The sequence below is a fragment of the Cryptotermes secundus genome, unplaced genomic scaffold, assembly GCF_002891405.2.
Source record: "Cryptotermes secundus unplaced genomic scaffold, Csec_1.0 scaffold426, whole genome shotgun sequence".
In the NCBI taxonomy this organism is placed as follows: Eukaryota; Metazoa; Arthropoda; class Insecta; order Blattodea; family Kalotermitidae; genus Cryptotermes; species Cryptotermes secundus.
This window is the reverse complement of record NW_019744113.1, coordinates 136,161-164,051: the sequence shown is the minus strand read 5'-3', so window position 1 is coordinate 164,051 and position 27,891 is coordinate 136,161. Positions and strand designations below refer to the sequence as shown.

The window sequence follows — 27,891 nt, the reverse complement described above, 5'->3', positions numbered from 1 at the left end:
TCAAAAAAAAATATATATGGAACCCGAAGGTTCATTACCGTGTTCACAAGAGCCCTCTACTAGTCCTATCGTGAGCCAGATCAATCCAATCCATAACTTCCCATCCTATCTTTCTAAGATCCATCTTAACATTATTTTCCCAACTACGTCCAGGTCTTCTTAAAGTTTTTTCACTTCTGGGTTTCCCATCAATATCCTATATGCATTCCTCTTCTCCCCCATTCGTGCTACGTGCCTTTTTCTATTTTATCATCCTTGACTTGATCATTCTAATCATACTACACGAAGAGCACAAGTTATGATGCTCTTATTATACAGTTTTCCCTAAACTCCTGTCACTTCATCCCTTTTCGATCAAAATATTCTACTCAAGACTCTCTTCTCAAACATCCCCAAACGTCCCTCCCTTAGTATCAGAGGTCAACTTTCACATCCATACAAAATTATAGGCAAAATATTAGTTATGTACGTGTATATTCCATTTCTTTCTTTTTTTTTTTTACTGCACTGAATGGTAGCAAGCCATACCCGAATTCAACCTCCTCTTAATCTTCTCCTGAATCAGATTTTGACTTGTTACTACTCACTAAAGCACATAAACTACTTTTCTCAGTCTCTTAAAAGGCTTTTCCCGGTAACGGCTTCAACAATGGCTGTTCCTCTAATTCCGTGCTCCAATTCTCTCTGAACGGCGGCTCCCTTCTAACTACCCCTTGTTGCTTCAACCGTCCTACTTGTAACTAATTTGCACGGGCCGAGTAGAAAACACTGTTTCCAACAGGAAATCTATTGTTGCTTGCGTATGCGGGAGCGTGTATAAGGAACCGTTGCGCAGAGATGGCTCTACACGTTACACTATCAAAAGTCAGTTAGAATTTCTTGTATGCCTCATTTTAGCCACATATGAAGTGCATCCTGATTCCTTAATTTGACCCATTCTAGTGTTATCTGACGTGTTTAAGTGGAGTTGTATCGAACTGTAGTATGATTGTGGATGATAGATTCGAAACGATGTGGAAGGAAGTGACCATGAACTGTCTTCAGAGAGCGTCTCAAAGACTTGATAAAATAACTGAGCAAAATCACAAAAAATATCGGACAATGTATCATGTATCTGGGCCCATAATCAAATCAGCTTAAAAAGGATAAAGTTAAAGCCATCCCTATAACAGGCCTTGGGGGCCCATAGGGTTGTGAGACATCGAGGCTCTCAAGCTTTTCTAAAAAATCGGATCATAGATGGCTGTGAGGTTATCAGTCTTATGCGCCAGCCGCCCTCACACCATGATGATTCCTGGTACTCATTTCTGTTAGAGGCTGAGTAGACCCCAGGGCCATAGTGCGACTGGAAAGTTTAGGTCAACTGAAAAAATCCAATGACCTCATCGGGACTTGAACCCGCGACCTTCCGGCTTGTAGCATAGCGCCTCAACCAACTACGCTACCGCGTGCTCAACCGATAGCGTTACCCGCGGCCCGGCGGTTGAGAAACACTGGTCTAAGGTATTTACCGTCTTCGCTGGCTCGAACACTGGGATCGTGGGTTCGAATCCCTCTCAAGGCATGGATGTGTCTGTGGGTTTATTCTGTGTGTTGTCCTGTGTGTAGATAGCGGCCTTGCAATGAACCGATCCCCCGTCCGTACAGTCCTGCAGACTGTGTATAGGACTAAGAAAGTGAAAAAGCGGCCAAGGCCCAACAAAGAGGTGTAGAGTCATACTAATAGAAAAAGGTTTTAGTCTGCTGACTGAAACGTTTCCATGGAGCAGTGCCCTACTTCAGAAACTAACAGTCGCGTAATTAGTCGATAAATATTAGTATGTTGCGTTTTACTGAACTCGGAAGTTCATTAGAGTGATCATACTGGCCCATAATTTTATTCTGCCACGAGCCAGATGAATCCAGCTCATATTCTTCCATCCATTTCTTCAAGATCTGTTTTGTATTATTCCCCCCTCTACCCCTAGGTTTCCCAAATAATTTCTTCTCTTCCGGCTTTATGGCCAAAATTTTGTATGTATTTCTCTTTTTCTCAATTTTGTCTGTGGTTCTCTGTGGGTGTGAAACTTGGTCTCTGATATTAAGGGAGGAACACAGACTGAGGGTGTTTGAGAACAGGGTGCTAAGGAGAATATTTGGAACGAAGAGAAATGAAGTGACAGGAGATTGTTAAGGAGCTCCATAATTTGTACTTTTCGCCAATTATAATTAGAAAGCTCAAGTCAAGGAGGATGAAATCGGCATGTCGTATAGCATGAATGGGGGAGAAGAGGAATACATATAGGATACTGGTAGGAAAGCCAGAAGGAAAGAGACCACTGGGAAGACCAAGGTGTAGGTGGGCGGATAATATCGAAATTGATCTTAGAGAGATAGGATGGGGTGGTATGGGTTGGATTGATCTGGTTCGGGATAGGGACCGGTGGAGGGCTCTTGTGAACACGGTAATGAACCTTTGAGTTCCAGAAAATGCTGGGAAATTTTTTAGTAGCTGCACAACTGGCGGCTTCTCAAGAGGGGCTCAGCTCCATGAAGTCGGGTATTTCTCATCTTCCCTATGATTTCTAAATGTCCTGCCCATCAAATCCTTGATTTGATTACCGCAATAACAGGTTTGTGATGAGTACTAATTATCACATTTTACCACACTTTCATTTCCGAACAAAGGCAAAATATCGCATCACCAAGAGCAGGTAACATGGGGTACTGAAGTGGGCAGTGGGCAAGAATATACCTGAGCTAGTTCAAATTCAACTGATATCGAACCTGCGTCGTCAAGATCCATAATTATTACATTTAGGATATATACAAATGAGTGATCTGGGTAAGAAGTACGGGAGGGGGTTCAGAGTTTTTATTACAATATGAGTGAATGATGGTACTTAGATGGCGCGTCAACACTCGCTTAACTTATCTGCCTCTCCACTTGAGAGAACGGGCCTGCTTTCAGAAGACCTCTCAGCATGACCCCACTCCTTTTTTATGTCAGATTAGTTAAAAGAATGAGCTATGAGTCTAAACACTACACCACGTCGGCACTGTAGCTCTCTGCGCCGTAGAGAACTGCAAGTAGCTTTTCAGGTTACTTCACTGGTTGTCACTCTCTATCCATAATATTTGAGAGTTTGGGTAAACCTACTTGAGTTTCCTTCAAAATTGCTGCGTTTTTGGACTTTATTCATCGACCGATATTCTAGAAAGTAGAAAACACAACGTAGCACGAATGGGGGAGAAGAAGACTGCAGTTAGGATATTGGTGGAAAAGCCAGAAGGAAAGAGACCACTCGGAAGACCAAGACATAAGTAGGTGGAGAATATTAAAATGGATTTTAGAGAGACAGGATTGGATGGGATGGATTGGATTAATCTGGCTCAGGATAGGGACCAGTGGAGGGCTCTTTTGAACACGGTAATGAACTTTCCGGTTCCATATAATTCTGGGGAAGTTCTTGATTAACTGCACAACTGGCGGCTTCTCAAGAAGGGCTCAGCACCATGAGTGAGTGAGAAAACACGACGTTTAGGAAACTAGATCCGTTTCCATCCTCAGGTAAGGGGGAAGACAACTACTCAATTGAAGTTAGCTCCTTCTAACGGGCCGAACTTAGTAGGTGTCTTCCCCCCCTCACCTGAGGATAGAAACAGATCAAGTCTCCGAAACGTCATGTTTTCTTATTTCTAGAATACCGGACGATGGAAAAAGTCCAGAAACGCAGTAATTCTGAGTGTTATACACAATCGTCAGATCCCTTTTAGATTCTTCACGAGTCTCCTTGTCAGATATTACATTCTGATACGAACACCATGCAAAGGCAATAAACAAACAAAACGAAAAGAAAACAGCTGGAAAGGAGTGAATATGTACCATTTAACTCACTGTTTATTTGCTGCCTTCCGGATGTGTTCGACATGCATTCTCATTTGGAATCACGTCATAGCAAAACTGATAGCAGCTACAACAGTGGTGAATGTAAGGAGTTCGCTCTTCCATTAAGCACCGTGCCCCCACATTCAGCAGGTACATTAAAACAGTTATTTATAAATATGTAACACTTATATAATACCCACAATGCATTTATTACCAACAAGCAAGGATATGGTGTTTTTTTTTATTATTTTCTTATAGTCGTTAAGTTAAAAACGATTATGAAATTTTTATTTTAAGAGGTATGTGCTTCTGTTGATGATCACGGTGGTCGCGGGGTGTAAGGCATGAACTGTCTTTGTGCGATCGAACGCTGGGATCGTGGGTTCGAATCCCGCTCGATGCATGGATGTATGTGTGCGTTTATTCTCTATTTGTGCTGTTCTGTGTGTAGGTAGCTGCCTTTTGACGGTCTGATTACCCGTCTAGAGAATCCTACAGACTGATGTGTAGGATTACGAAACGGAAAAATCGACCAGGGGTACAGGAAGTAGTCCTTCATAAATCCCAAAATGCCATGACTTCTCTTACCTGCTTTAGGTGAATGCAGGAAGTGACCCACTGATGGGTTCTGTTTCAATTTATCTCACATAATACATAAGATGGCTGATCACGGTGGCCGCGCGTTCTGAGGCATGCACTGTTTTCGCTCGTTTGAACGCTGCGATCGTTGGTTCGAATCGCACTCAAGGCATGCATGTCCCTGTGTGTGTTTATTCTGTGTTTGTGTTGTCATGTGTGTAGGTAGGGGCCTTGAGACAGGCTGATCCCTCGTCCAAGGAGTCCTACCGTCTTTGTAATTAAGACTGCGAAACTGAAGAAGAGGCCAGGGCCCAACAAAGGGCTGTAGAGCCATTGATGAATAAACGAATGAATGATATATAAGATGACACTGTACGTGCTGATCGTCGGCAGAGGGAACATACAAAAATAAAAGAAACCTGATAATCTTCACGTTCACTAAATTTTGAACGTCAGAATTAAGAGTAGGGAAATATTCGCTGGACCCGGCTGGTTCCAAAAACAAGCGTTTTATTTCAGCCCCCACCATGTTCCATTTTTGTCGCCTTCATAAAAACTCCTTGTTGGATCCTGTCCTCAGCCAGATGAATTAACTTCTAAACCTCAGAATTCGTTTTAATATTCTTCCATCCAAGACTGAGTTTCTTACCTTTAGTTCTTACTGTAATTCTGTATGCATACCCCATCAGAAAACACTGGTAACTTATACGATTCATATATCAATACTGAGCAGACCGAAGGGTACGTTAACTTTAATGTCACTTCTTTTATAATTTCAGGTTTCCCGTTTCCCGGAATTCGGGCTGGATATCCCACTGTATTACCGAGCCAGTACGGGTAAGACGTGACTTGTTTTCAAATCTATGTTTCTTCCATGTACAATGTATTAACATTGCAACGTGAAAAGCTGAATTTTACAAGACGGCCTATCCTGCTGATATAGAGTACCATATGTTGTATACGAAGTGTGCATACATCGAGCAGTAGAACAATTCCATTTTCTTCACGATAAGAATATTATCCACAGAAGTAAATTTCCTGTGTGTGTGTGTCATCTAATATAATTCTATTGTGGCCTATAGAATACTCAAACCGTTATACAGGTAACCTAGAATTCTAGCTGTGTACACAGGATGTGACGCCAAAACAGAAATTACCACCGAGGAAGCGGGAAGAAAATTCATGGATCGACTTCTTCCACATCTCCCTCCAACTGTTACGTTCCGTCCTGCTCCCTACTCCCCTACATGCCGCCGCCTTCCCCCTCAATACCGTTAGACATGCTGTTCATATGAATGTTGGGCTTGTTGACACACGCCAGAGGCAGTTGGAAGGAAATCAACAGTAGGGAGAGAGGGGGAGTCTTGAGCGCTGTTATCGTCATCCCCACCACCCATGAGACTTCTTTCCGAGGCATTAGTATAGGAGTATCTTGTTACAAATTAAAAAGAAAATAGATATATATTTTGCGACTAAATGTTGAACGAAATAAACAATTCAAAACTCTTCGGTATATCGATATGAATGTATGGGCTCCTCAATAAAGTGTCTACAACACTAGAATATATCTTTCTTCAAGTCAGCCTTTCGGAATTACGGTGCGCACTATAGGCCTATTCGTTTAACTGCCGGTCACCACATCCGTCCCAGATGCAGTCGTATTCTCTACCTTTGCAAACTTGACAGTCTATGGCCTGATTGTTGTTGAGCATCAATTATAGGTCTTACGGCAACACCGTTGCACTCAAAGCAGTGCTTCACTTCACGAAAGCAGAAACAGGCACCACAACAGAGCAGAAATGTTAACACTGTTTTTGCTCTTCGTGGCAGACTTTAGCCTTACATGTATTACTTGTCCACATTCACACGTTCCAAAAGCGACATTAGCCATTCTTTTTCGACAGGCTCTTTCCTTCAACACGATTTCACAAAAGTAGTAACGCTGTTTTCAGTCTACCTGACTGACCTGCATACAGCATTCTGCACCTGTATGTCTTACAAAAGTAACGTTATGCATTCTCTATATGAGCGCATACTTCACTTCACTTCACTTCACTTCACTTCACTTCATTTTATTACGATTGCACAGAAATATTAAGCCTGCTTCCAGTTGTTCTGACTGACATGTGGCACTTCAACGCGTCTGTACGCTTTGGAAAGCAGCATTGGCCACTATCACTACATATTTCACATCATCATGTTCGCACAGGGATATTAACAATACTTTCAATCTCAGAGTTGAGAGCTACTTTACGACTGGCGGTTTACCGCCAATCAGTTCGTCTTCGCGACAAGCCCCTTGAGACCCCCGACCAGAATTTTTATTTTCCAACTAAATACCTGCTGTTATAGTCCTTTTGTAACATCCTCTCTCAAGAGAGGATTGATCTAATGTTTACAATTGCTGCTGGTCCTCGCCAGCGCAGTCATTCTCAGGCCAGAGTCCCGAGGGATTAATGACCATATTTTACTATCTCAGATTCGAGGCTCCCCCAACCTGGAGGGGCAGTTCCCCTTATTTATATCCCCAGGAACAGGGTGGCCCATCTATACTCCCCAGACACTGGGTTCCCTTTTCGTTGCTTCCTACGACTCGCAGGGTTACGGTGCAGGTATTCGACCCCGCCTCCACACGGGATCAGATCTCGACCGACCGTAGCTTTACATATAGCACTTCACCTGAGCGCTTCACGGAAGTAGCATTAGGCATTGTACGTACATCAGCACAGTCTGTTCTTCTTTGCGAGTGCGCAGAAATACTAACTGTAGCCCTATATAGAGCAGTTGTTCATCTACACAACAGGGGCGTTAGCCTTTCTCTGTGAACACACTGTTCAGTCCATCACAATTGTACAGAAATATTAATACCGTTTTGAATAGTCTTCACTGTTCTGACTATAGCACTGCATATACTGTACCTGTACACACGTGCGCTCTACAAATGCAGCACTAGCCACTGTCAGCATTCACCTCACTTCGTGACCACGGCGCGGAAATACTAGCGCTCTTTACAAATTCTGTAACGTGCTGGAACGACAACGTATGTTAAGCTAGATAACTGACTGACAACTGGGAAAACTATTGAGTTTAGTAACTAGAACTTTGCTCATCTAGAAAGGCTACATTATTATAAACTGTATTAAAAACTTTCGTCCGAAAGAATGACCTATAAGAGGGGGTACCCAAAAGAAACCGAACTTATTTTTTTTTAACTTATTTATTCAAATTTTAAGCACAAACCTTCAATCCCCTTCAAAGTACTCTCCACTTACACTAATACACTTGTCTAGTCTTTTATTCCATTTTTCAAAACATTGTCTACATTCATCTTTTGAGATGCTTGATAGCGCCTCCGTCGTTTTTTTCCTTCACCTCAGCAGAATCAGCAAAACGCTGAAAAAAAGTTTTGATCATTTCGGAATTCTTCTTTCAAAGCACAGCATGCTTCCACGCGACCTTGTTTTTGTTCAGCAGTCAGCAGTCGTGGCACGAATTTCGCAGCCACCCTTTTCATTCCCAAATCTTCTGTCAAAATTCGCTGAACTGAGCTCCAAGTCACTCCCGACAGCTCCACAATTTCTTCAATGGTCCGTCGTCGATCTTCCTTGATGATTTCACGAATTTTTTCAACATTTTCATGTGTTCGGGCCATTGCAAAAACGACGATCATACAGAACAGTTGTCACTATAAACTCTGCCGAAACTAGTCCTTACCTTCTGAAGCAACGGTAGTCGGCTTATCGACTCAGGAATGTTAGCTCTATGCGCTCATAGCGGCAAAACGCGGTACTACAAAAGCTCTGCCCACAAAAAAATTAGTTCGGTTTCTTTTGGGTACCCCATCGTACATTGCGTTCAATACCCCTTAACAAGCTCCATAAGGCAGAGTCAATATTCAGTCACCTGTTCAAGAAATATCCGGTCTGTTATGGAACGCGAACATTCACCAATATCCGCCATTAGACCCCATCTAGAGCCAGATAAATCCACCCACACATTCACAGCCCTTTTGTTTAAGACCAACTTTATTTTTATCCTCCCACCTATGCCAAGTTCTTGCAAGTGGTCTCTTTCCTTGACGTTTTCCATCTAAAGTTTTGCATGCGTTCTTAAATCCCAGCATGCGGTCTACATGATCGTCCTTGATTTAATTACTTTAATTATACTAAGCTGAAAATTGTAGAACGGTAGACTCCACATACTGAACGGAGAAGTTCATGGAGGTAGGCCTAGGCCCACTGGGGCTGTAGTGCCAAGGAAAAGAAGAAAGAAGGACTCCACATACACTCATACTCCTTATGGGGATTCCCCGCTTTAAGCGCATCCTTCTTGTACATCCATTTGACCTGTCTCCTCACTCAGGCAAATACAGAGTTAGTACAAAAGAGGGCCGCGCTATAGCTCAAGCGGTTAGTCGCTGGCGTCCCATCGCGGCGGCCCGGGTTCGATCCCGGGTCTGGTCAAGTGGGATTTGTGGTGAACAAAGTGGCGCTTGGGCAGGTTTTCTCCGAGTACTTCGGTTTCCCCTGACAATCTTCATTCCACCAATTGCTCCACAATCACCCTCACCTATCATCTGGGGCTGGTACAATAGGCCAGAAGTGGCCGCAGTATAAGCGACTTAGTCCCACCCCACTAGCAATAAAAAGTCGTCTAGTATTCTAAAAACTAGAAAACACGTTTCGGAAACTAGACCTCTTTCTGTCCTCAGGTGAGGGTTGTTAGATACCTACTCTGCTGGATTCATCATAGAAAGCTAACCTCAATCACTGGACAACCCTATGAGACTGAAGAGATGCTGTAGCCTAGTCTCACGTAGTTAGATAGCTGTAGTGAATTTGATAGGGTTGTCCAGTGATTAAGGTTAGCTCTTTCTAAGGGACCCAACAAGTACGAGTACAAATTCGACATTAATAAGTGATAGTGTATTTTGAACATCTCACACTCGAAAAACATTATGCTGCAGCACACGATTATTGTTTGTAATTTTTGCACTTACTGCTGCACTACTCTCTTGTTATTCTCTCTCCTACGTTTGTAAGAGTAATGCACTGGTACAGGTGTGCTAAATACACATGTTATGTCGGAGGGATGCATCTGCAAGTCTTGATGACACAAGTGTCACATTTCATACGCGGAATATGGGAGACTATGAGGAACACAACCGAAATATACCCAACTAACTGCATGGTACTTGCACTACACACAAGTAATTCATTTTTAATTTTATTGTATTATTACGAGACAGGATAGCGTAGTCAGTATAGCGACTGGCTACGGGCTGCGCCACCGAGGGACCGGAGTTCGAGTCCCGGTAGGGTAAAAACGTTTTTCTTCATGTCGTCCAGACTGTCTCTGGGGCCCACCCACCCTCCTATCCAGTGGGTACTGAGGGCTCTTTCCCGGAGATAAAGTGGCCGGGGCGTGAAGCTGACCAGTCATCTCCAACTATTGCCGAGGTCAAGAAAATGTGGATCGATACATCCACTTCCCCATACACCTTCATGGCGTAGCGCTTAATTAGCTAAGCACAGGGACAAATTTACCTTATCTTATTGTATTCTCGTTACTGATTGACTGTAGGGATATTTAGACATGCATCTTCAACTGCTTAAGTTTTGTGGTGTCGAACGCCGGTGTGATAGTGAATGTTGGGCCTGAAAAGACGTTAGGTGCCGATTGTAAGGTACTGTCACAGCATTTGTCTGTAGAGACTGAGGAAGACGAAGAAGTACCTCAGGATAACCGGGTTACCGGTCTGAGATTCGAATACGGGTCCCCCTGACTACGAACCAGCAGTTGATGGCAACCACTCGATCCTGACGTTCGGTTATCATCATGGCCACCACTTTTATTTTTAAAGCTCAGGTTTACATTTTATTTTTTTTCCTTGTTCTACAATAGTTGTACATTGTATTGTCCTGTTTAATATTCAGTAAATATATAAACCTAACCATTTGGCAAGTTTTTCCGTTTCTCTGTATTTTAGAGCTCATATTCAGATGAGGATATGAAATGCAAAATTTTGCTAACAGCTTATCTAAATAAAGAAAATATTTAATAATAATTAATATATGCATTATATGCTATATCAAGTATTAAAAAGATAAAGCTTGATATCCAAGTAATAGGCCGTGGAGGACCATACGTTTGTGAGACGTCGAAGATTCCACATTTTCTATACAATCGGCTCACAGATGGCGGTAATGTTGTCAGCTTTATGCGCCTGCTGCCCTTGACCTCCCCCCCTCCAGGAAGATTCCTGGTACTCATTTCTGTTAGAGGCTGAGTCGATCCCAGGACCATAGTGCGGCTAGACGTATCAGGTCAATTGAAAAATCCAATTACTTCAACTTCATGGAGCAGTGTTCTTCTTGAGGAATTAATGTTTGCTCAGCTGGTCAAGCAATTCCCTGCCTTTACTAGAACCGAAAATTTTATTACCGTATTCACAAGTGTTCGTCACTGAATATTTTTATAGTAACCTTTAAAGTTTTCATAAAATACATTTCTTTAGGAGGGAGTGGACATGGGGATTTTATGATAGGGGCAGTGTATTCTTCTGACAGTGAATGGTTATGCTTCCTGTCAAGAAAAAACTTGTTATTATGGAATTCAGTTCATAGCCGTCTCATAAACGTAGGACTCCATGAGATTCGACAAACTGCTTTAATATGATTCTATATTCTAAGTCAAGTTCTCCTTCTTTAGGCTATCGCGACTCACAGTACAGAGTAATAAAGTTTCTCATATTCCAAATCAACTGCGAGTTAAAGATCTCCAGTGGCGGACAAGAGGCTGAATTGCTAATCTATAGGAGTTGACCTGTCCTCTAAATATAGACGCGCTACATCTGGTGGCTGTCTGTCACAATAGCTCTCAGCCTCCAGTTCCGCTAAACATAGCCACGGAGCTGTTATGTTGAATCTGGTTGCACTTTCCAAATTCGGTATTTTGAAATTTTATCAGGTTGACTCGTATGTATATGAATGGCCTTACGAATTTCACAGTAGCAAGGAACTCAACAAGCTTTCGTCTTGGCACACACTGTAGCATGCGAGCTGGGATAGAGTAGTCGGTAGAGCGATTGGCTACGGGCTGGACGACCGAAGGGTCGGAGCTCGAGTCCCGGTAGGTTGAAGAACTTTCTCTTCTCCTCGTCGTCCATATCGGATCTGGTGTTCACCCAGCCTCCTATCCAATGGGTACCGGGAGCTCTTTCTCCGGGGGTAAAGCGGCCGGGGCGTGAAGCTGACCACTCACCTCCAGCTAGTGCCGAGGTCTATACATCTACTCCCCCACGCGTCTTCATGACGTAGTGCTTATTTAGTTAAGCATAGGTAAAACTTTACCTTTTTTTACATTCTGTAGCATGGCATTAGGTGTAATATAGTATAGTGTAATAATTTAAAATCAGGATTAGAATTTAATACGATGAAATGCTTGAGCAAATTTACGTGGGATATTTTAAATATGCATTGTGTGTTTGTTTACGTGGCTCCTACATGTATATCATATGCCTATGCATCATACAGCACCTGAAATTAATACCTATGAATCTTATTTCGATCTCAGTACTACTAATAATAATTTCTTCCTAGTGGGGATGGTTCAGTTCATACAGCCATTAGGCTGCTGGCTGAACAGTTCTGTGCAGGAAGAGAAGGAAAGGAAATTGCAGTGAGATGGGAAACTTAAGAATTCTGTTCTGCTAAGCTTCACTTCAAACCAGCAGTTAGTTTTAACATTTTTAAAGGCATTCAGCTGTTTTATGGTCTCGCTGACGCACACGTTTCATTAGAACCAAAGAACTTTTTTATTACTCAATTACTTCGCCGCCCTCAAAATTCTGTTCCCGTCCTTCGGTGATATAAATATTGCAGCAGTGGCTACTTCCTTTGCTGAGGCAATAATAATTACTTACTGAGTAAATCTGACAGTCGCACAACTGCTCAAGGAATTTCAAACATTTATGAAATCCGAAACTCAATTTCAATTCAATACAATCCACCCCCTCGCTTTCTACTCCTTTAAGATCTATTTTAATATTATATTCCCCCTTACACTATATCCAAAATGGTCTTGAAGCTTTCGCACGGTCTCGTAAGTGGTCTTAGTTCTTATAATTATTATTTTTCATGAATCTTTTAGTCCTCGTGTGTGCTATATGAACTTTTCATCACATCCTGCGCGATTTTATCATGTTAATAACATAAGGTTGTGGGTACAAATTCCAAAGTTCCTCATTACATAGTTTTTTCCATTCTTCTGTTGCTTTCCTTTACTTGGTTCGAGTATACTTGTCAGCACTTTGTTGGAGTACAGCACATCCTTGAAATAACGTTTATGACGGACTTTAACTGCTACTTTATAATTAGTACAGATAAAACATGTTACTGTCTACTTTACTCGTAGTGCCATAAAGATTACACACGCTGCATTTCGTGGGACAGCTGAGCCGGTATAGCGACGGGCTACTGGCAGGACGAACGTGGTTCGAGTGCCAGCAAGGGCAGTAGATTTCTCTTTACTCCACTGCGTCCAGGCGGGCTCTAGGGCCCACCCAACCTCCTATCTGATGGGTACTGGGAGTTCTTTACCCGGTGGTAAAGCGACCGTGGCATGAAGCTGACCACTCACTTCCATATAGTTCTGAGGTCAAGAATGGTGGAGCTGTACCTCCACCCACCTCCCATTCGTCTTCATGGCATAGTGTTTAATTAATTAAGTACAGGGACAACTTTACCGTTTGCTTTACACGCTGAATTTCGAAAATGAAAGAAATTGGTCTTTACTAAGAGGTTATATCGGAAACGTTTAACTGAGAAACGGAACTTGTCCGAATTCGGAGGATCTTCCAAAGGATAACACATGTGACTGTTATTTCTGAAACAGAAATAGAACTTTCCGAAATATAGACTGAAATATTCAAAGGTAAGTACGCAACATAAGTTTTCTTTTTAGAATTTCTTGCTCATATTTTTAGCCAATGAATTTAATGTATTGTCCATAAACATAGGAGCTTCAGTAGCTGCACGCACTTTAGAGGCCTATATTAACAGATCTTCAAAAATGAAACGTAACAGCAGAGTGAAATCTGTATTAGGTTCTAGGCTTGACGGTGGTAACTAACGTGTCACTCAAGCTAGGTATATGAACTTTTATGTATAGATGGACCACATACATGTATCAGAAATTTCACTCCTCCTATTCCTTCTCCAAACTCTCCTCTTCCCCTTCCTCGTTCTCCTTCACTTCCTCCTCTTCCTGCTCTTACTTCTCTTCTTCCTCTTCCTCCTCTTCTTCAACTTCCTCCTCTTCTTCCTCTTCCTTCTATTCATTTCGTGATACAGGCAACCAAACCGATTCCAATTTCACACGGGCTTACACTTTCGATGTACACGAGAATTCAATTTGTTTATAAGCAGGGACGTTACCAGCAAACTCATTCAGCCCCCGCGTGGAGAACCAGGCAACTGCTCCTAATGTGATGTGGCAGCTCTCTCTACGCATGTCCGGCAAGGAAGACGCTACCAATAGCAAAGCTACCGTTGACATAGCCTTTGAAGTTTCCAGCACTCATAAACTCCCACTCCACTCTAGGCTGCTTAAATTATCTAAATTTTATAATTATTAATTTATATTTTCCTGTTCTCTTCAAGATATAGACTGAAATATTTTAAGGAAAACAGGCGTATAGTGTCTTGCAGGAATTTCACGTGATTTGAATACCAATATCCACAATTATTATGTCCTCTCTGGCTCTCAAAAATTAATTGTAGGATTTCATCTTTTCAAAAGAAATATAAGCCTTTGAGAATTATATATATATAATTTTGAAAGCGAAGCTGAACATGTCTACTTGTGAAATACAAGATGATTATTAGCCCGTTAGTGCAATGGCAAGAAACAAATATACAACATGTTTCAATGGAAATTCTTTATAGAGCAAACAAGTAAAAGAAGATTTGTTTCCTTTGGCATACAGTAAAATTCAACTGGACACGTGGCTAATGTCAGAGAATAACAGTGAGATGGACAGTAGGTGCTGAGCAACTCTCGACACAAATGCTGATGAGCACACAAAGTAGACAAAGAACAACTTCAGTGCCTAGGTCTCTCTGTCAGATTTCAGTTCCCGTGGTATTTAGAACAGATAGGTTTGTATTTTCACTATAAAATGACGCTATTAGAGTTAGCAACCCTGCAGCGACATATGACGTCACGATCATAACACACGCAAATCTGACACAGAAAAGATCTTCTCTTCTACTGCAGGAGTTAAATATTATGAAGAAAGAATTTTACGGTTGCCATGCTATTTCTAAAGCATCGTAATATTTACAGAGAAAATTCAAAAGCACCTACAGAGAAACCTAAACTAAATTAATTGAAATAAGAGAAGTCTTCAACTGTTACGAAATGAATCTGTACAATGGATCATTATTATTGACGTTATTGACTGATTTTAGACGTTCTTTACGAAGAGAGAAACGCCTTGTGTAGAGCTCATGTACAGGGGTTGGACAAATTAATGTAAGAACTACAGGTATTCTACACATTTCTTTATTAATATGGTGTTGGGCCAACTTTTGCCTTCAGTACAGCACCAAGAGTTCTCGGAATGGACTCGTACAAGTTTTGAATATTCTCTAGTAGAAATGTTATACCATTCTTTTTGAAGAACATCTTGAAGTTGTTTGAGATGGGAATCTGTTCCTCATTCTAGTCTCCAGAAGATGTTGAAGTTCATCTTCACTTCAAACCATGACTGAACAGTCCCGTCCGTGTGATGTGTGCATTGTCATCTTGAAAAACTGTATTTTTGTTCGGAAAGAACGTCTGGATCATGGGATGGATGCACCTGATTACCCAAACTGTCCACGTACAGTCCTCCCTTACAGTAATTCGGCAATGAAGGTTAATAATGGGACCAACAGAATACTGTACCACGATATCGCTGTCAAAATCATCACAGAACCTTCCTCGTGTTTCACTGTTGGAACAAGGCATTTCGGATTGTAGGCTTCCTTGGGTGTTCTCCAAATATAAACTGTTCCTGGCATAGAGAACGGTGAGTAGGACCACTCATTTGACCACATCACGCGAGCGTTTCCACTTGTCTGATGTCCAGGTTTTATAGTCGTGTCACCAATGTGTACGCATCTGAGCATTACTTTCAGTAATCAGAACTTTAACAATTGCAGCCTTACCTTGGATACTGGGCCGGTCCATAGCTCAAGCGGTTAGTCGCCGGCTTCCCACCACGGCCATCCCGGGTCTGGTCTAGTGGGATTTGTGGTGGACAAAGTGGCGCTGGGGCAGGTTTTCTCCAAGTACTTGGGTTTCCCCTGCCAATCTTCATTCCATCAATTGCTCTACAATCACCCTCACCTATCATCTGGGGCCGGTACAAGAGGCCAGAACTGGCTGCAGTACAAGGGACTTAGTCCCACCCCACTAGCATTAAAAATTACCTAGGATACTGGATTTGTGAAGTTCACGTCGGACATTTTTGTAGAAACAGGGTCTTCAGAGATGAATATTCAGTTCTGCTGTTATCTGTGCTGAAGTAGTTCTGTGATTTTTTCGAAACGACCCTTCTCAATGTACGACGACTTACTTCTGTCACTGTCGATTTTCGCCCACTGTTCCTCTTCGTTGCTGTTGTCTTCCCGCGATTCATGTAGGCTGACATAACCTTAGAAACGTCGCTCTCGATAAGCTCAATAATGTGGCATATTTTACAACAGAGGCTTCAGCTAAACGCGCACCAACGTCAGTCCTCTTTAATATCGGCCGAGTCTCCTGTGTTCCGAGTCCTTCACACAGAGTGTCACTCAGCACAATCATTAATGCACTGATACGACACTACAGACTGTAAACAAGCGGAAGAACATTCAGTGTTGCCAACAGAACTTCCAATGTAGCCAAGACAAACAAATTTTACTCCTCAATTTTGTAGTGTCTCCACTATTTTGTTCAACCGCCGTACGTTTATCTATCCGTGACTTAGTATCAGCTCCTAAACCGCTGAACTGATGTTCTAAAACTAAAATTATCGACGAATTACAACGTTGGTTAAAATGGAACCAACATAACGGACATTTTACCTGAAGGAGTGCATGTGTTTTTGTTCTCATTTAGAGTCAAGTCTCCCGTAGCTCCCAAAGTATTTGTCGGAGCCCAAATTTTACAAATAAAATATGTAGAGAAAAATAAAATACATGTATTATGTCCGATAAAATTTTCCCCCTAAATCATAAGGATTTCGAGACAATTAAACAAAATATTTTGCGGTGTCGTCTCAGAACCCGAAACCCGACTGATTTTGACATAATTTTGTATTTGAGTCAAATAAAACAAATTTGTCGGTTATATCTGCCCTTCTCTCTTGACCTAGTATCAGCGACTAAAACTCTGGACACATTTTCTTTTAAATTCGCTGCGTAAGGGCTGCCGCACATCAACTGCGTCAAGACAAGCATCAAGATATGAGGCAAAAGACTCAGTCTTGCTTCATTCGTGATTCGTCAGCATGAAGCTGACGTCAGCATCATGACTCAGACCGGTGTGCAGCGGTTTTCATAATCTCATTCGTTTCAACTGTGCTCCTTTCTTTACATCATGTAGCAGACATCGTGTCTTGTCTGTTACATGTCTTGACGCATGCCGGTGTGCGGCCTATCTAAGACTTTCACTGAAAGTTATGCAATTCCGATCTTTGAACATACTGACCCATAATAAAATCAATTTTCTTTTAAATCACAATTGGGAATGTTTGTGTAAGCTTATGCGAGTACCATAAATCGTTAAGCCGATTTTTACCGGAAGTATGCTTAAAGATGTCTGCATAGCAACATTATATAATAAAAATTAAATTAACTTTTTATTTTTACTTGCTACCTGCACAGCTACAAACCCAAATTACAGAGAGAGTACAGTCAAGCGTCTAAGAAGCGAAGGAGGCTAACGGGGATATACTGCAAATAACAAATTTATGTTTACATTGGATTATATTCACCTAAATTACACTTCCCGTTAAGTAAACCTCAAACATTAAATAAAATATCGTTCCCTCTTATACCCACCACGAAGTAAGCCAGCAACAACATTGGTACTTGCTGTACAATAGTGGAACATGTCTCTGTTTTTTACTTGTTACGTTGATAACAGCTTCGCATTTCGAATTCAAACGCGTTCATGTACCTAACAGAGTGAATAGTCCTCGAAGTGTGATAACAGCAGAGAGACATGGCTAAGTTCTGTTTCGTCTTGTAGCAGGCCAGCGCTGTTATTTCNTTTTTTTTTTTTTTTTTTTTTTTTTTTAAGTCTTCGGTTAGTATATTCGGTAATCTTCTATTTCGGAATTTAAAACTATGTTCATTTACAATTTGTGTTTCTTCGTCACATATTGTGACTTTTAAAAATGTTTATTGTTATTTCGAATATTTTACTTATGTGTAGCTCTTTTTTATTCATTATTCATGTCTGCTGTGTAGTTCATCTGTTAAGTTTTTTCTCTTTTTCTGAACTGTAATGCATATTACGAGATTGAACTCGGGTAATGCTTGCTACCGTTCAGTTCAGAACCTTTTGTCTTCTCGTCTGCTGTCCAAAAATATAAAAATTAGAATATACAAAACTATAATTTTGCCTCTGGTTCTGTATGGGTCTGAAATTTGGTCTCTGACATTAAGGGAGCAACATAGACTGAGGATGTTTGAGAACAGGGTGTTGAGGAGAATATTTGGACTGGAGAGAGATGAAGTGACAGGAGGTTGGAGAAAACTGCATAATGAGGAGCTTCATAACATGTACTCTTCTCCAAGTATAATTAGATTGATCAAGTCAAGGAGAGTGAGGTGGGCAGGGCATGTAGCACTAATTGGAGAGACGAGGAATGTATATAGGATATTGGTGGGAAAGTCAGAAGGAAAGAACCACTAGAAAGACCAAGACGTAGGTGGGTGGACAATGTTAAAATGGATCTTAGAGAGATAGAATGGAATGGTATAGATTGCATTCATCTGGCTCAGGATAGCGACCAGTGGAGGGCTCTTGTGAACACGGTAATGAACATTCGGGCTGCATGAAATTCTGGGAAGTTCTTGAGTAGCTGCACAATTTGTGGCTCCTCAAGAAGGGCTCAGCTCCATGAGTAAGTAAGTATATAATTTCGTTCCTCAAGAGATATTAAATCATGCTTCGGTGCACCGTACAGTGAAAAAGGCGATAGAGATCACAGTTGATTCGAATTAATTATATATATAGGCTGCTGGGATGCGGTATGAAATTTGAGGGTGGTAGTTGCAATTCTGTCCCTAATGACCCTGGGAACCTGCACGGAATACCGGGTGGCCTCTGAATATAGTTTAAAAATATTATATTGTGTGTTTGCTGAAATGTTCTTTCATATATTCGTGAATTCTCTCTCGTTTCTATCGTCGCTTGGGGTTACTAAGTACTTCTTCTTGCTTATTTTCATCAATTCCCCTCTTACATTGATCAGCTCTTGTGGTTACTTAAAATTTTTGTTATTTAGTTTCTTTCATACTATCAGGTATTTATAGATATGTGACCAATAATAACGGGTTCTGGATTTATTAACGCCCCCTTTTTCAGTCTCTCTTCATCGAAATCAATAGCGACTGTCTAAGCCTGACTCCGTCCTGAATGGACTGCGACTGTCTTCTCTTCTAGTCTGCCTTTTACTGTGACTGACTTGGTTCAGGTTTACGAATTAATTAGTCTTGGGTTCTCTTTCTACTGCGAATTCTTATGACTGGTCTCTTCTAAGTTAAAGTTAAAGTTATGTTACGACCGACGGTCAGTCGGCCAGTCCTTCTTGAGGTCAAGCACCCATTTTGGACTTAAACCAGATTTTTGTCAGAAATTAAGATGGCGTAGGAAATGATTCGTTCAAAGTAAATATGGGCCGGCCACGGTAGCCGAGCGGTCTAAGGCATGTACTGTCTTCGCTCGCTCGGAAGCCGGGATCGTGGGTTCGAATCCCACTCAGGCCATGGATGTTTAGTTTGTGTGTGTGCGTTTTTATGTGTTTGTGTACAGGTAGAGGCCTTGCGACGAGCTGATCACCCGCCCAAGGAGTCCTACCGAATGTGTAAGATCTAGAAAAACCGAAGTGAACAGAGCTTCATGGAGGTAGGCCTAGGCCCACTGGGGTTGTAGTACCAAGGAAAGAAAAAAAAGTAAATATATTGTAGACTGTCGAAAGTAGATGTTTCTCAGACGAACGGAAACAGTGATCAGAAGACTCGCAACACATATGTAATGGTCACGCCTTCTGGGTTATTCAGCCATAGCGCACTCATTCGAAGGGACAAGCCGGTAAATTCTATTAAACATTTCATAGACCGCGTTCTTCCATCGGTGTAAGCAAACATGAGAAGCATTAACAAATATTTTCACATTATTTACGAAAAAATTATGAATATTAACTAAACTGTAATGGAATTCATTTTTAGTACACGTCGAAACATTTTATTGAAACATCTGTTAAATTGCCCTCTCTTCTTAAATAAACTCAACAAAAAAAACTGCCGTGAACTTTGTTATTAATATAATTGGCTGGAGTAAACATGACTGTTCTTATGAATGCATCATCGTTTTATGAGACAGAACTTTGAATATGAGGTTATGTTGCCACATATACAGTCAGCCATATTACCCTTGCAGACTAGCCAAAACAAACATGGCGGGTCCGTGGGCAGTGTTTGTTGATGTATGGTTTTATCTTCACAGCAGGTGGCAGATGTGTCGCTAGCTAAATGCTCTCCTCTCTCTCTCAACCACACACACACACACACACATACGTTTCTATATAAGCCTACTTACAAATTTATTATTCATATATCTTCAATAATTTTTAGGACATACAGCAGCATATCATGTATAAATCATATTCATTCATTTATCAATGGCTCTTGAGCCCTTTGGTAGATCTTGGCCCCTTTTTCAGTTTCTTTAACTTTTACACAGTTGGTAGAACTCCTTGGACGAGTGATCAGCCAGTTGCCAGGCCGCTACCTAAACACAGGACAACACAAACAGAGAATAAAAGCATACAGACATTCATGCCTCGAGTGAAATTCGAACCCACGATCCCAACGTTCGAGCAAGCAAAGACAGAGACCGCGCGGCCACTGTGAAGGGCGTATAAATAATATAGGTCCTAACAATGAAGGCAATTTGTAATGAAATCTTCTTCCGCTTAGACGGATTAGGTTCTATTGCCTGTTTATATTCAGAATTAAATTATGAAAATTTAATCTTGTAGACAGTCGGTAGGATTCCTTGGATGAGTGAACAGCCAATCGCAAGGCCGCTATCTACACAGGACAACACAAACCAAGAGCAAACGCAAAGAGACGTCGATGCCTCGAGTGAGATTCGAACTCACCATCCCAATGCTTCAGCGGGCGAAAAAATTCCATGCCTTAGACCGCGCGGCCACTGTGATAGACCAGAAAATAAGTAATTACTCAAATTCACATTTTACATTTCATTTTATAGTGAACTATATATCGAGCGTTTCTAACAGGTGTACCACAGTATATCAGACTGAACCAGAAAGGTCCAGTGAATGCAGGACTGCAGATTCTTTCGTAAAAGCTGTCTCCACAAATCTACAAGTTTCATCTTCAAAACCACTGATCGGATTCCGATTAAATTTTGTAATGGAGGTTGCTCTGTTGATTGAATTTCATACCTATACACTATAAACCGGACCGCCTCTATGGTCTAGTGGTCAGAGTTCCTGGTTGCAGATCCAGAGGTCCCGGTTAGATTCCCGGCGCTACCAGATTTTCTGAGAAATAGTGGGTCTTGAACGGGGTCCACTCAGCCTCGTGAGGATAATTGAGGAGCTATTTCAAGGAAATAGCGGTTCCGGTATAGAAAACCGAGATTAACAGCGGTGGGGATACGTTGAGCTGACCACGCGACACCCTCTATCCGCTAAAGTTGGCACTAACTTCGCCGGCAAGCGGCGGTCGCTCTGTCGGTATGGTTTGCTTGCAGACTACAGGCCACGGAGTTTTAGTTCTTTTACACTATAAACCGACTATACATACTCGTATTTACAAATGTCTTCAAAATCAACTTGATGTAGCAACAGTTAGTGTAAGACATGGGACAACATTTCATTACCACTACTGGGATGATGTTCTTTGAAAATCTAGAGGGAAAACTTGACGGTTTCCACAGCAACCCTTCCACTGATCCATTCTTACACATTGCATAATCTGAGGGTAAAATTTCTGCGAATATGCATATTGCGAACCTCAGAATTTCTAGAAATGTAGCATAATAACATAGAACCCTCCGCTGGCAAAGGTATACCCTGAAATACCGACTGATAACACTGAAATATTACCATTTAATATTATAACCTTCCGGTGATATTGCATATAATTGAGGTTATTTCTGCATTTTGATTTCACAGAAACAACATAATGATAATAGAAAGAAATATTATTAGAAACATTACTCCACTTGTATTAATTATACAGGGTGATTCAAAAGTCACTGTGAACGTGAATAAAAAACAAATGTTGGAAGTACTGTTTCCATTCAAGTTTTTGTACCGTAGGCAATAAGCTGTTTGGACACACAAGTGCTATGCAGAAGTGTTTTCACTTGAGGCCGAGTGTTTGCGTTGGAGGGAAGACGCGTTTCGTTAAGGAGGTGAATACACTGAAATTTCAGAAAAGTGTTTCCTGCTTATCAAGCACCACATCGCAAGAGAGATCGATATGTTGACGGAAAATGGATCAATTACTAACGCGGCGAGATCCGGCACGTGACGAATGCTAACACAGGACAAAGTACTGAATGTGTCTGGTCGCATAAGGCGAAGCCCGAAGAAGTTCATCTGCTAAGTGTCACGGCAGTAGGCATGTCACATTCGTGAGCACAGAGACCGCTTTGGAATATTGCACCCACGTCCGTACAGATAAAAAGAGTGCATGAACTGAAAGAACGCGGCAGCAAACTGTACTGCCGGTGGTTTAGAAACCTCCTTGCCTCTAATCAAGATGTCCTGAAAGTCAATTCTTTTAGCGATGGAATGTGGTTCTCTTTCTCCGGTCACATCAATGTTCTGCGTTTAATCCACACGAGATATGGAGACACCACTGCATAAACAAAACGTTGGTGTATGATGCGCGATATCACGAAGTCATGTAAACAAACTCCGTGGCCTGTAGTCTGCAAGAGAACTATACCGACCGAGAGACCACCGCTTGTCGGTGAAGTTAGTGCCAACTTTTGCGGATAGAGGGTGTCACGTGGTCAGCACAACGGATCCCACGACCATTAATCTTGGTTTTCTAGACCGGAGCCGCTATTTCCTTGAAATAGCTCCTCAGTTATACTCACGAGGCTGAGTGGACCCCGTTCCAGACCCGGTACTCAGAAAATCTGGTAGCGCCGGAAATCGAACCCGGAAGCTCGGGATCTGTAGCCAGGAACGCTGAACACTAGACCATAGAGGTGGTTCAGCACTGTGTTTACAAGAGCTTATCACTTGATCTTGAGCCAGCTGAATCAACTCCATGCGCTCAGACCAAACTTCTTCAAGATCCATTTCAATATTAGCCTTCTCACCTACAATTGGGTGTTTCAGGTGGTCTGCCCATGATGTCTTCCTATTCCATTTTCATGTGCATTTCTCGTGTCCTTCATGCACGCTAAACCTGTCTGGTTTGTGACCTCCCACATGGATAGATCGAAGTGTATTTATGTTGTCTGCATCATGATGGTGAAATGTTGTAGTCTTAATAGTTTTTGAAGTGGAAAAAATTAGCTACTGCAGTGTCAGTAACACCTATACTACTTTGCATAATGGCAACATGTTAGAATATTCAATTTTCCTGCTCCACCATACATATCTACATGTGATACAAAGCGGACAGGTCTACATTCGTGTTGAAATCGACTGATTGGTGGACAGTCTTGGTGTAAATGACCTTCCATTGTTGTCTGGATAAGAAAAATGAGCAGTAGAATCGCTTTCACAGAAATACATATTTCTGTCAGCCCACTGCGTGCGATAGGGCCACGTTTGGGAGAACACTACTGTATATTGATTCCACCACACAATTGCTGAACTTTCTATTCTGCTATGGTATATAATTAAATAGGCTCTCATGTGGCACGCAATTAACCTACGTCGATTCGATTAAATGCTCTTCACGAACGCCGTTATTTTCATGAGATATGTATGTACGTATATTTGTCTGATCCTTTATAATTTGTATGAAATGACGAGTACATTGTTGTTTTACTCAGAAAAAATTATACTGGCGTTTGTTGCAGAGTTTTTTTGCGTTACTTTTAGTGCACAACCATTCGCAAAATGCAAAGGGACAGACAGGCTGATGTTCCAATTAGTCTCCAGATCAGTGTGTTGTAACCTTGTTCTCCTGGAGCCTCACATACGGTTCTCTATAATCGCCATAATATCCCATTTCCAAAGAAAATATCCTATTACAATTGTAAATTTCTGTGTATTTATTTGTCCATTCATTACTGAACGAAACTCTAGTCAATAAATTATCCTGTCTATTTGTTTATGGCTCTATTGCCCTTTGTAGGGCCCTGGCCGCTTTTTCAGTTTCTTAATCTATACCCAGTCAGTAGGACCCTTTGGACGGGGGATCAGCCCGTCGCAAGGTCTCTCCCTATATAGAGAACAACATAAACACAGAATAAATGCACACAGACATCCATGCTTCGAGTGTGATTCGAACCCATGACCCCAGTGTTCGAGGGAGCGAAGACTGTTCATATCTTAGACCGCGCGGCCACTGTGATTGGCCAATAAATTATACTGGATTTGCAAACTACAGAAAAATGTAAACTTAATCCGGACAAAAATTAAGAATATCGAAAAGAGTAATAGTGATAATTATAATAAATAGGAATAAGATAAATTTCAGTTTCGAAACTTTGAGTTACGACTGATTCCAGTCGAAATGCTTCGCGCCTACTCCCCCTGAAATCCTTAAATCTTTGTTCGCTTTCGTAGAACAGCGAGTCAGAATTAGAACGAGGGCTAAGGTTTGTGGCAATGCTTCATGTAATGTATCTTCAGTAATCCATCAGTGGTCTTGGAGGTGAAGCCTGTACACGTACACACACACACACGCACACACACACACACACATATATATATATATCTGTCACAGGTTTTCCGTACTGAGTTTCGGGATCCGTGGCGTGTATAATCTTTCCTGCGGATATGGTTGTAGCTGTCACGCACTGGACACTACGGCGTTTCCGTGTCTTTCTCTGTGACCCACTTTTGATATGACTATTTTATTACAGAGGAAATCATCCACTGTATTGCAATTCAAAGCAATGAAGTTAGAAGGGCGTACGAAAGAACTGGCTATAAGTATCACGGACGTTTCGAAGTCACTCACTCCGTGCAGAACAGTACTTTACAATCTGGAGGAATTATCCCACAACAGGCCTAACGGAAAACGAGTTTTCATTACCATCCTAATAAGGCCCGTCCACATTACTCGTCCTCGTGCGTCAGAAGCTTACTGCTGCCGGAATATCGGGATCTGGAGCTGACGAAATGGACGCCCAAACTGGTTTGCATACAAAGCCTTCGCATTTCTTCACAACAGATATCAGCTCCAGATCCTGATTTTCCGGCAGCAGTAACCTTCTGACGCACGAGCACGAGTAATGTGGACGCGCCTTAAGAGGAACCCGCTGTACGAACTTATCCTGAGCCAAATAAAACATATCTTCATCCAATATTTCTTTAAATCGACTTAATTCTTCCATACCCTGAACCTACAATGACAGGAAATAAAGTTGTGCCAACTCTTAATTAATTAAGCACCACGCCATGAAGATGTGTTTGGGAGTGGAGGTGTAGTTCCACCATTCTTGACCTCGGTACTAGATGGAGGTGAGTGGAGAAGAAGGACAATATGAAGAAGGAAGAGAAAAGGAGACCAGAAAGCGGATGAAGTATGAAGGAGGAGAAGGAAAAGATAATGAAGAAGGAAGGAGGAGAAATAAGAGAGGACAAAGGCGAAAGAAGATGAAGAGAAGGAAACGGAGAAGAGGATGTTGAAGCAGAGGGAAGGAGAAGGACTTTATCTTGGCTTATTTAACGACGATTGAAGTAGTTCAGGTTTTATACCGTCTAATTACTGGAAGATTGTGAACAACCAATTAGAAATAATATGGGACAAAGTGGTCGTGACAAAGTTCGAGGTGCTACCCCGCTATCAGCTTGCAGTGAATGAGGCAAACATTCACATAATTACAGATTTTCGACATGGAAGTCCTCGTTCCGTTCGCTGAAATCCTTGTACTTTTGAAGGAAAGTCTGCTACAGGACGGTGCAACTGTGACTGGAAATGAAGGCAATTCAGAGGAACTGGTTATTACATTAAGATAAATATATAAGATAATTAAGTGGAGGAACTGTTTCGGAAGAGACTGTGGACCTGTCGTCTGACAGATTACTGATGAATGAATGAATTATAGTAATTTGATTTTGTGTCGGAATTTCTGTTTATAAAATTATCAGAGTTTGTATATAACTATTTGGGCACGCGGTAGCGTAGTGGTTGAGGTGCTACGCTACAAGCCGGAAGGTCGCGGGTTGGATTTTTTTTTCAGTTGATCTAATCCTTCCAGTCGCACTAGGCCCTGGGGTCTACTCAGCCTCTAACAGAAATGAGCACCAGGAATTAATTAAATAATTTTCCTGGGGAGTAAAGCGCGGCCGGCGCGTAAGGCTAACAACCTTATCGCCATCTTTGTGCCGGCTGTCTAGATAATGTGGGACCCTCAACGTCTCACAACCCTATGGGCCTTCATGGCCTGGTACAAGGATAGCTATACTTACTTTTATTTACATAACTATAGTTAAATCAGTGATTCCGGACAGCAGAGCACCTATAGTGACATTACGGATTGGATAGAGGGCGGAGGGGGAGGGGGGCTGGATTTCTGTTCTGTTGCTTATGAATTCGTGAAATAGATCAGGCAGGTTAAAACAGAGATATTATTAAATTGCAGCATCCTGTTGCACTGTGTAGATCTGACTTTGCGTTCCACTTTTTTGCCGTCTATATGCAATGTCGGTTAATATTCTCTCGTCCTTTTCTTTTTATTGTCACTACATGTTCCGGCTGACTTTCAACGAACTACACTTCGTCACATCCCGCAAGGCAGAGCTCTTCGGTAGAATTGACGGGGAATAACAAAGTACTTGGAGAAAACTTGTCCCAGTACCACTTTGTCTACAACAAATCCCACATTAACAGACTTCGGATCGAACGCGCAGAGTCAGAATGACTGCTGCTTGGGATATGCCACAACCATGAAGCTGATAAGGCTGGTCTCCACGTTCGGGTTTGCTATTAGCGGTCCTGAAGCCTTGGTTCGGTTCCTACTACCAGGAAGTTACTTTAGCTTAGTCTGATGTGGTGATGATGATAATACTATAATGTACCGGAAGAGGTTGCGCAACTGAACAGGATATAATATGTTTAAAGTAGATCATTGTAACGTAGGTCATAGCTTCTCTTTTACACTATTGTTGTCTAAAACTGGAGCGTCATATGCAAGTTGGAAAAAAGTATATGTTCAACAAAACAGGCTTGAAGCATGAATAAAGAATGAGCAATGATAAGAAAGCAGATACAGTGAATGTTGGGGAAATACCGGAACCTAATAACATTTCCGATACAGCGGTGTTGCACCAATCCAGTGACGGAGTAGCCGGCGGGTGGAGGGGGGCGGTCATTATCTCAGATACTTCGCATTGCGTGACCAACAGTTGTCCTGCCGTTGGAGGGGGGTTAATGGGTGCTGGGTTTCCATTAGCCGAAAGCAATAAGACATTACGATGCCACTTACATCACACGATAAGAAATTTATTGATTTTATTAGCGAAGTACAGCTGAGCCCATTGATACCGCGGCCAACAGCTTCGAAGAGGGGTGATTTTCGTTTCAGTTACGTGACAATATGTGTACACTTCGACGGAAAGTAAAAGGTAAAGTTGTCCCTGTTCTTAATTAACTAAGCAACATGCTATGAGGACGTATGGGGGAGTGGATGTATATCTCCATGCGTTCTTAAACTGGCACTAGGTCAGTGGTCAGCTTCACGCCCCTGCCGCTCTGCCCCCAGGGAAACAGTCCCTATAGATTGAGTGGGTTTCAGAGCCGGTCTAGACGTTACGGATAAGCAAAAAAGCTTTTTATCCTACTAGGAATCGAACCCCGACTACTCGGCCGACCAGCCGGTAGCCTAGTCACTATACTGACTGAGCTATCCCGGCTGCTGACCTGTGGTTTAACACGGAATTACAGCCATGGTGTGCCTCCAGCTGGTACACATTTCGCACCGTCGCAGACGAAGGAAGGGAAACACAGCAC

At 41.9% G+C, this 27,891-nt stretch overlaps 1 protein-coding gene across 1 annotated transcript in view; it reads left to right on the top strand.

The window, feature by feature from the left end:
• Positions 1-27,891, top strand: part of LOC111874463 (RNA-binding protein 24-B) — a 120,701-nt gene that overhangs the window by 61,538 nt on the left and 31,272 nt on the right. Inside the window, exon 3 of the mRNA XM_023869988.2 lies at positions 5,227-5,284. Coding sequence (XP_023725756.1) covers positions 5,227-5,284 — 58 coding nt within the window. The remainder of the gene's footprint in view (positions 1-5,226; positions 5,285-27,891) is intronic.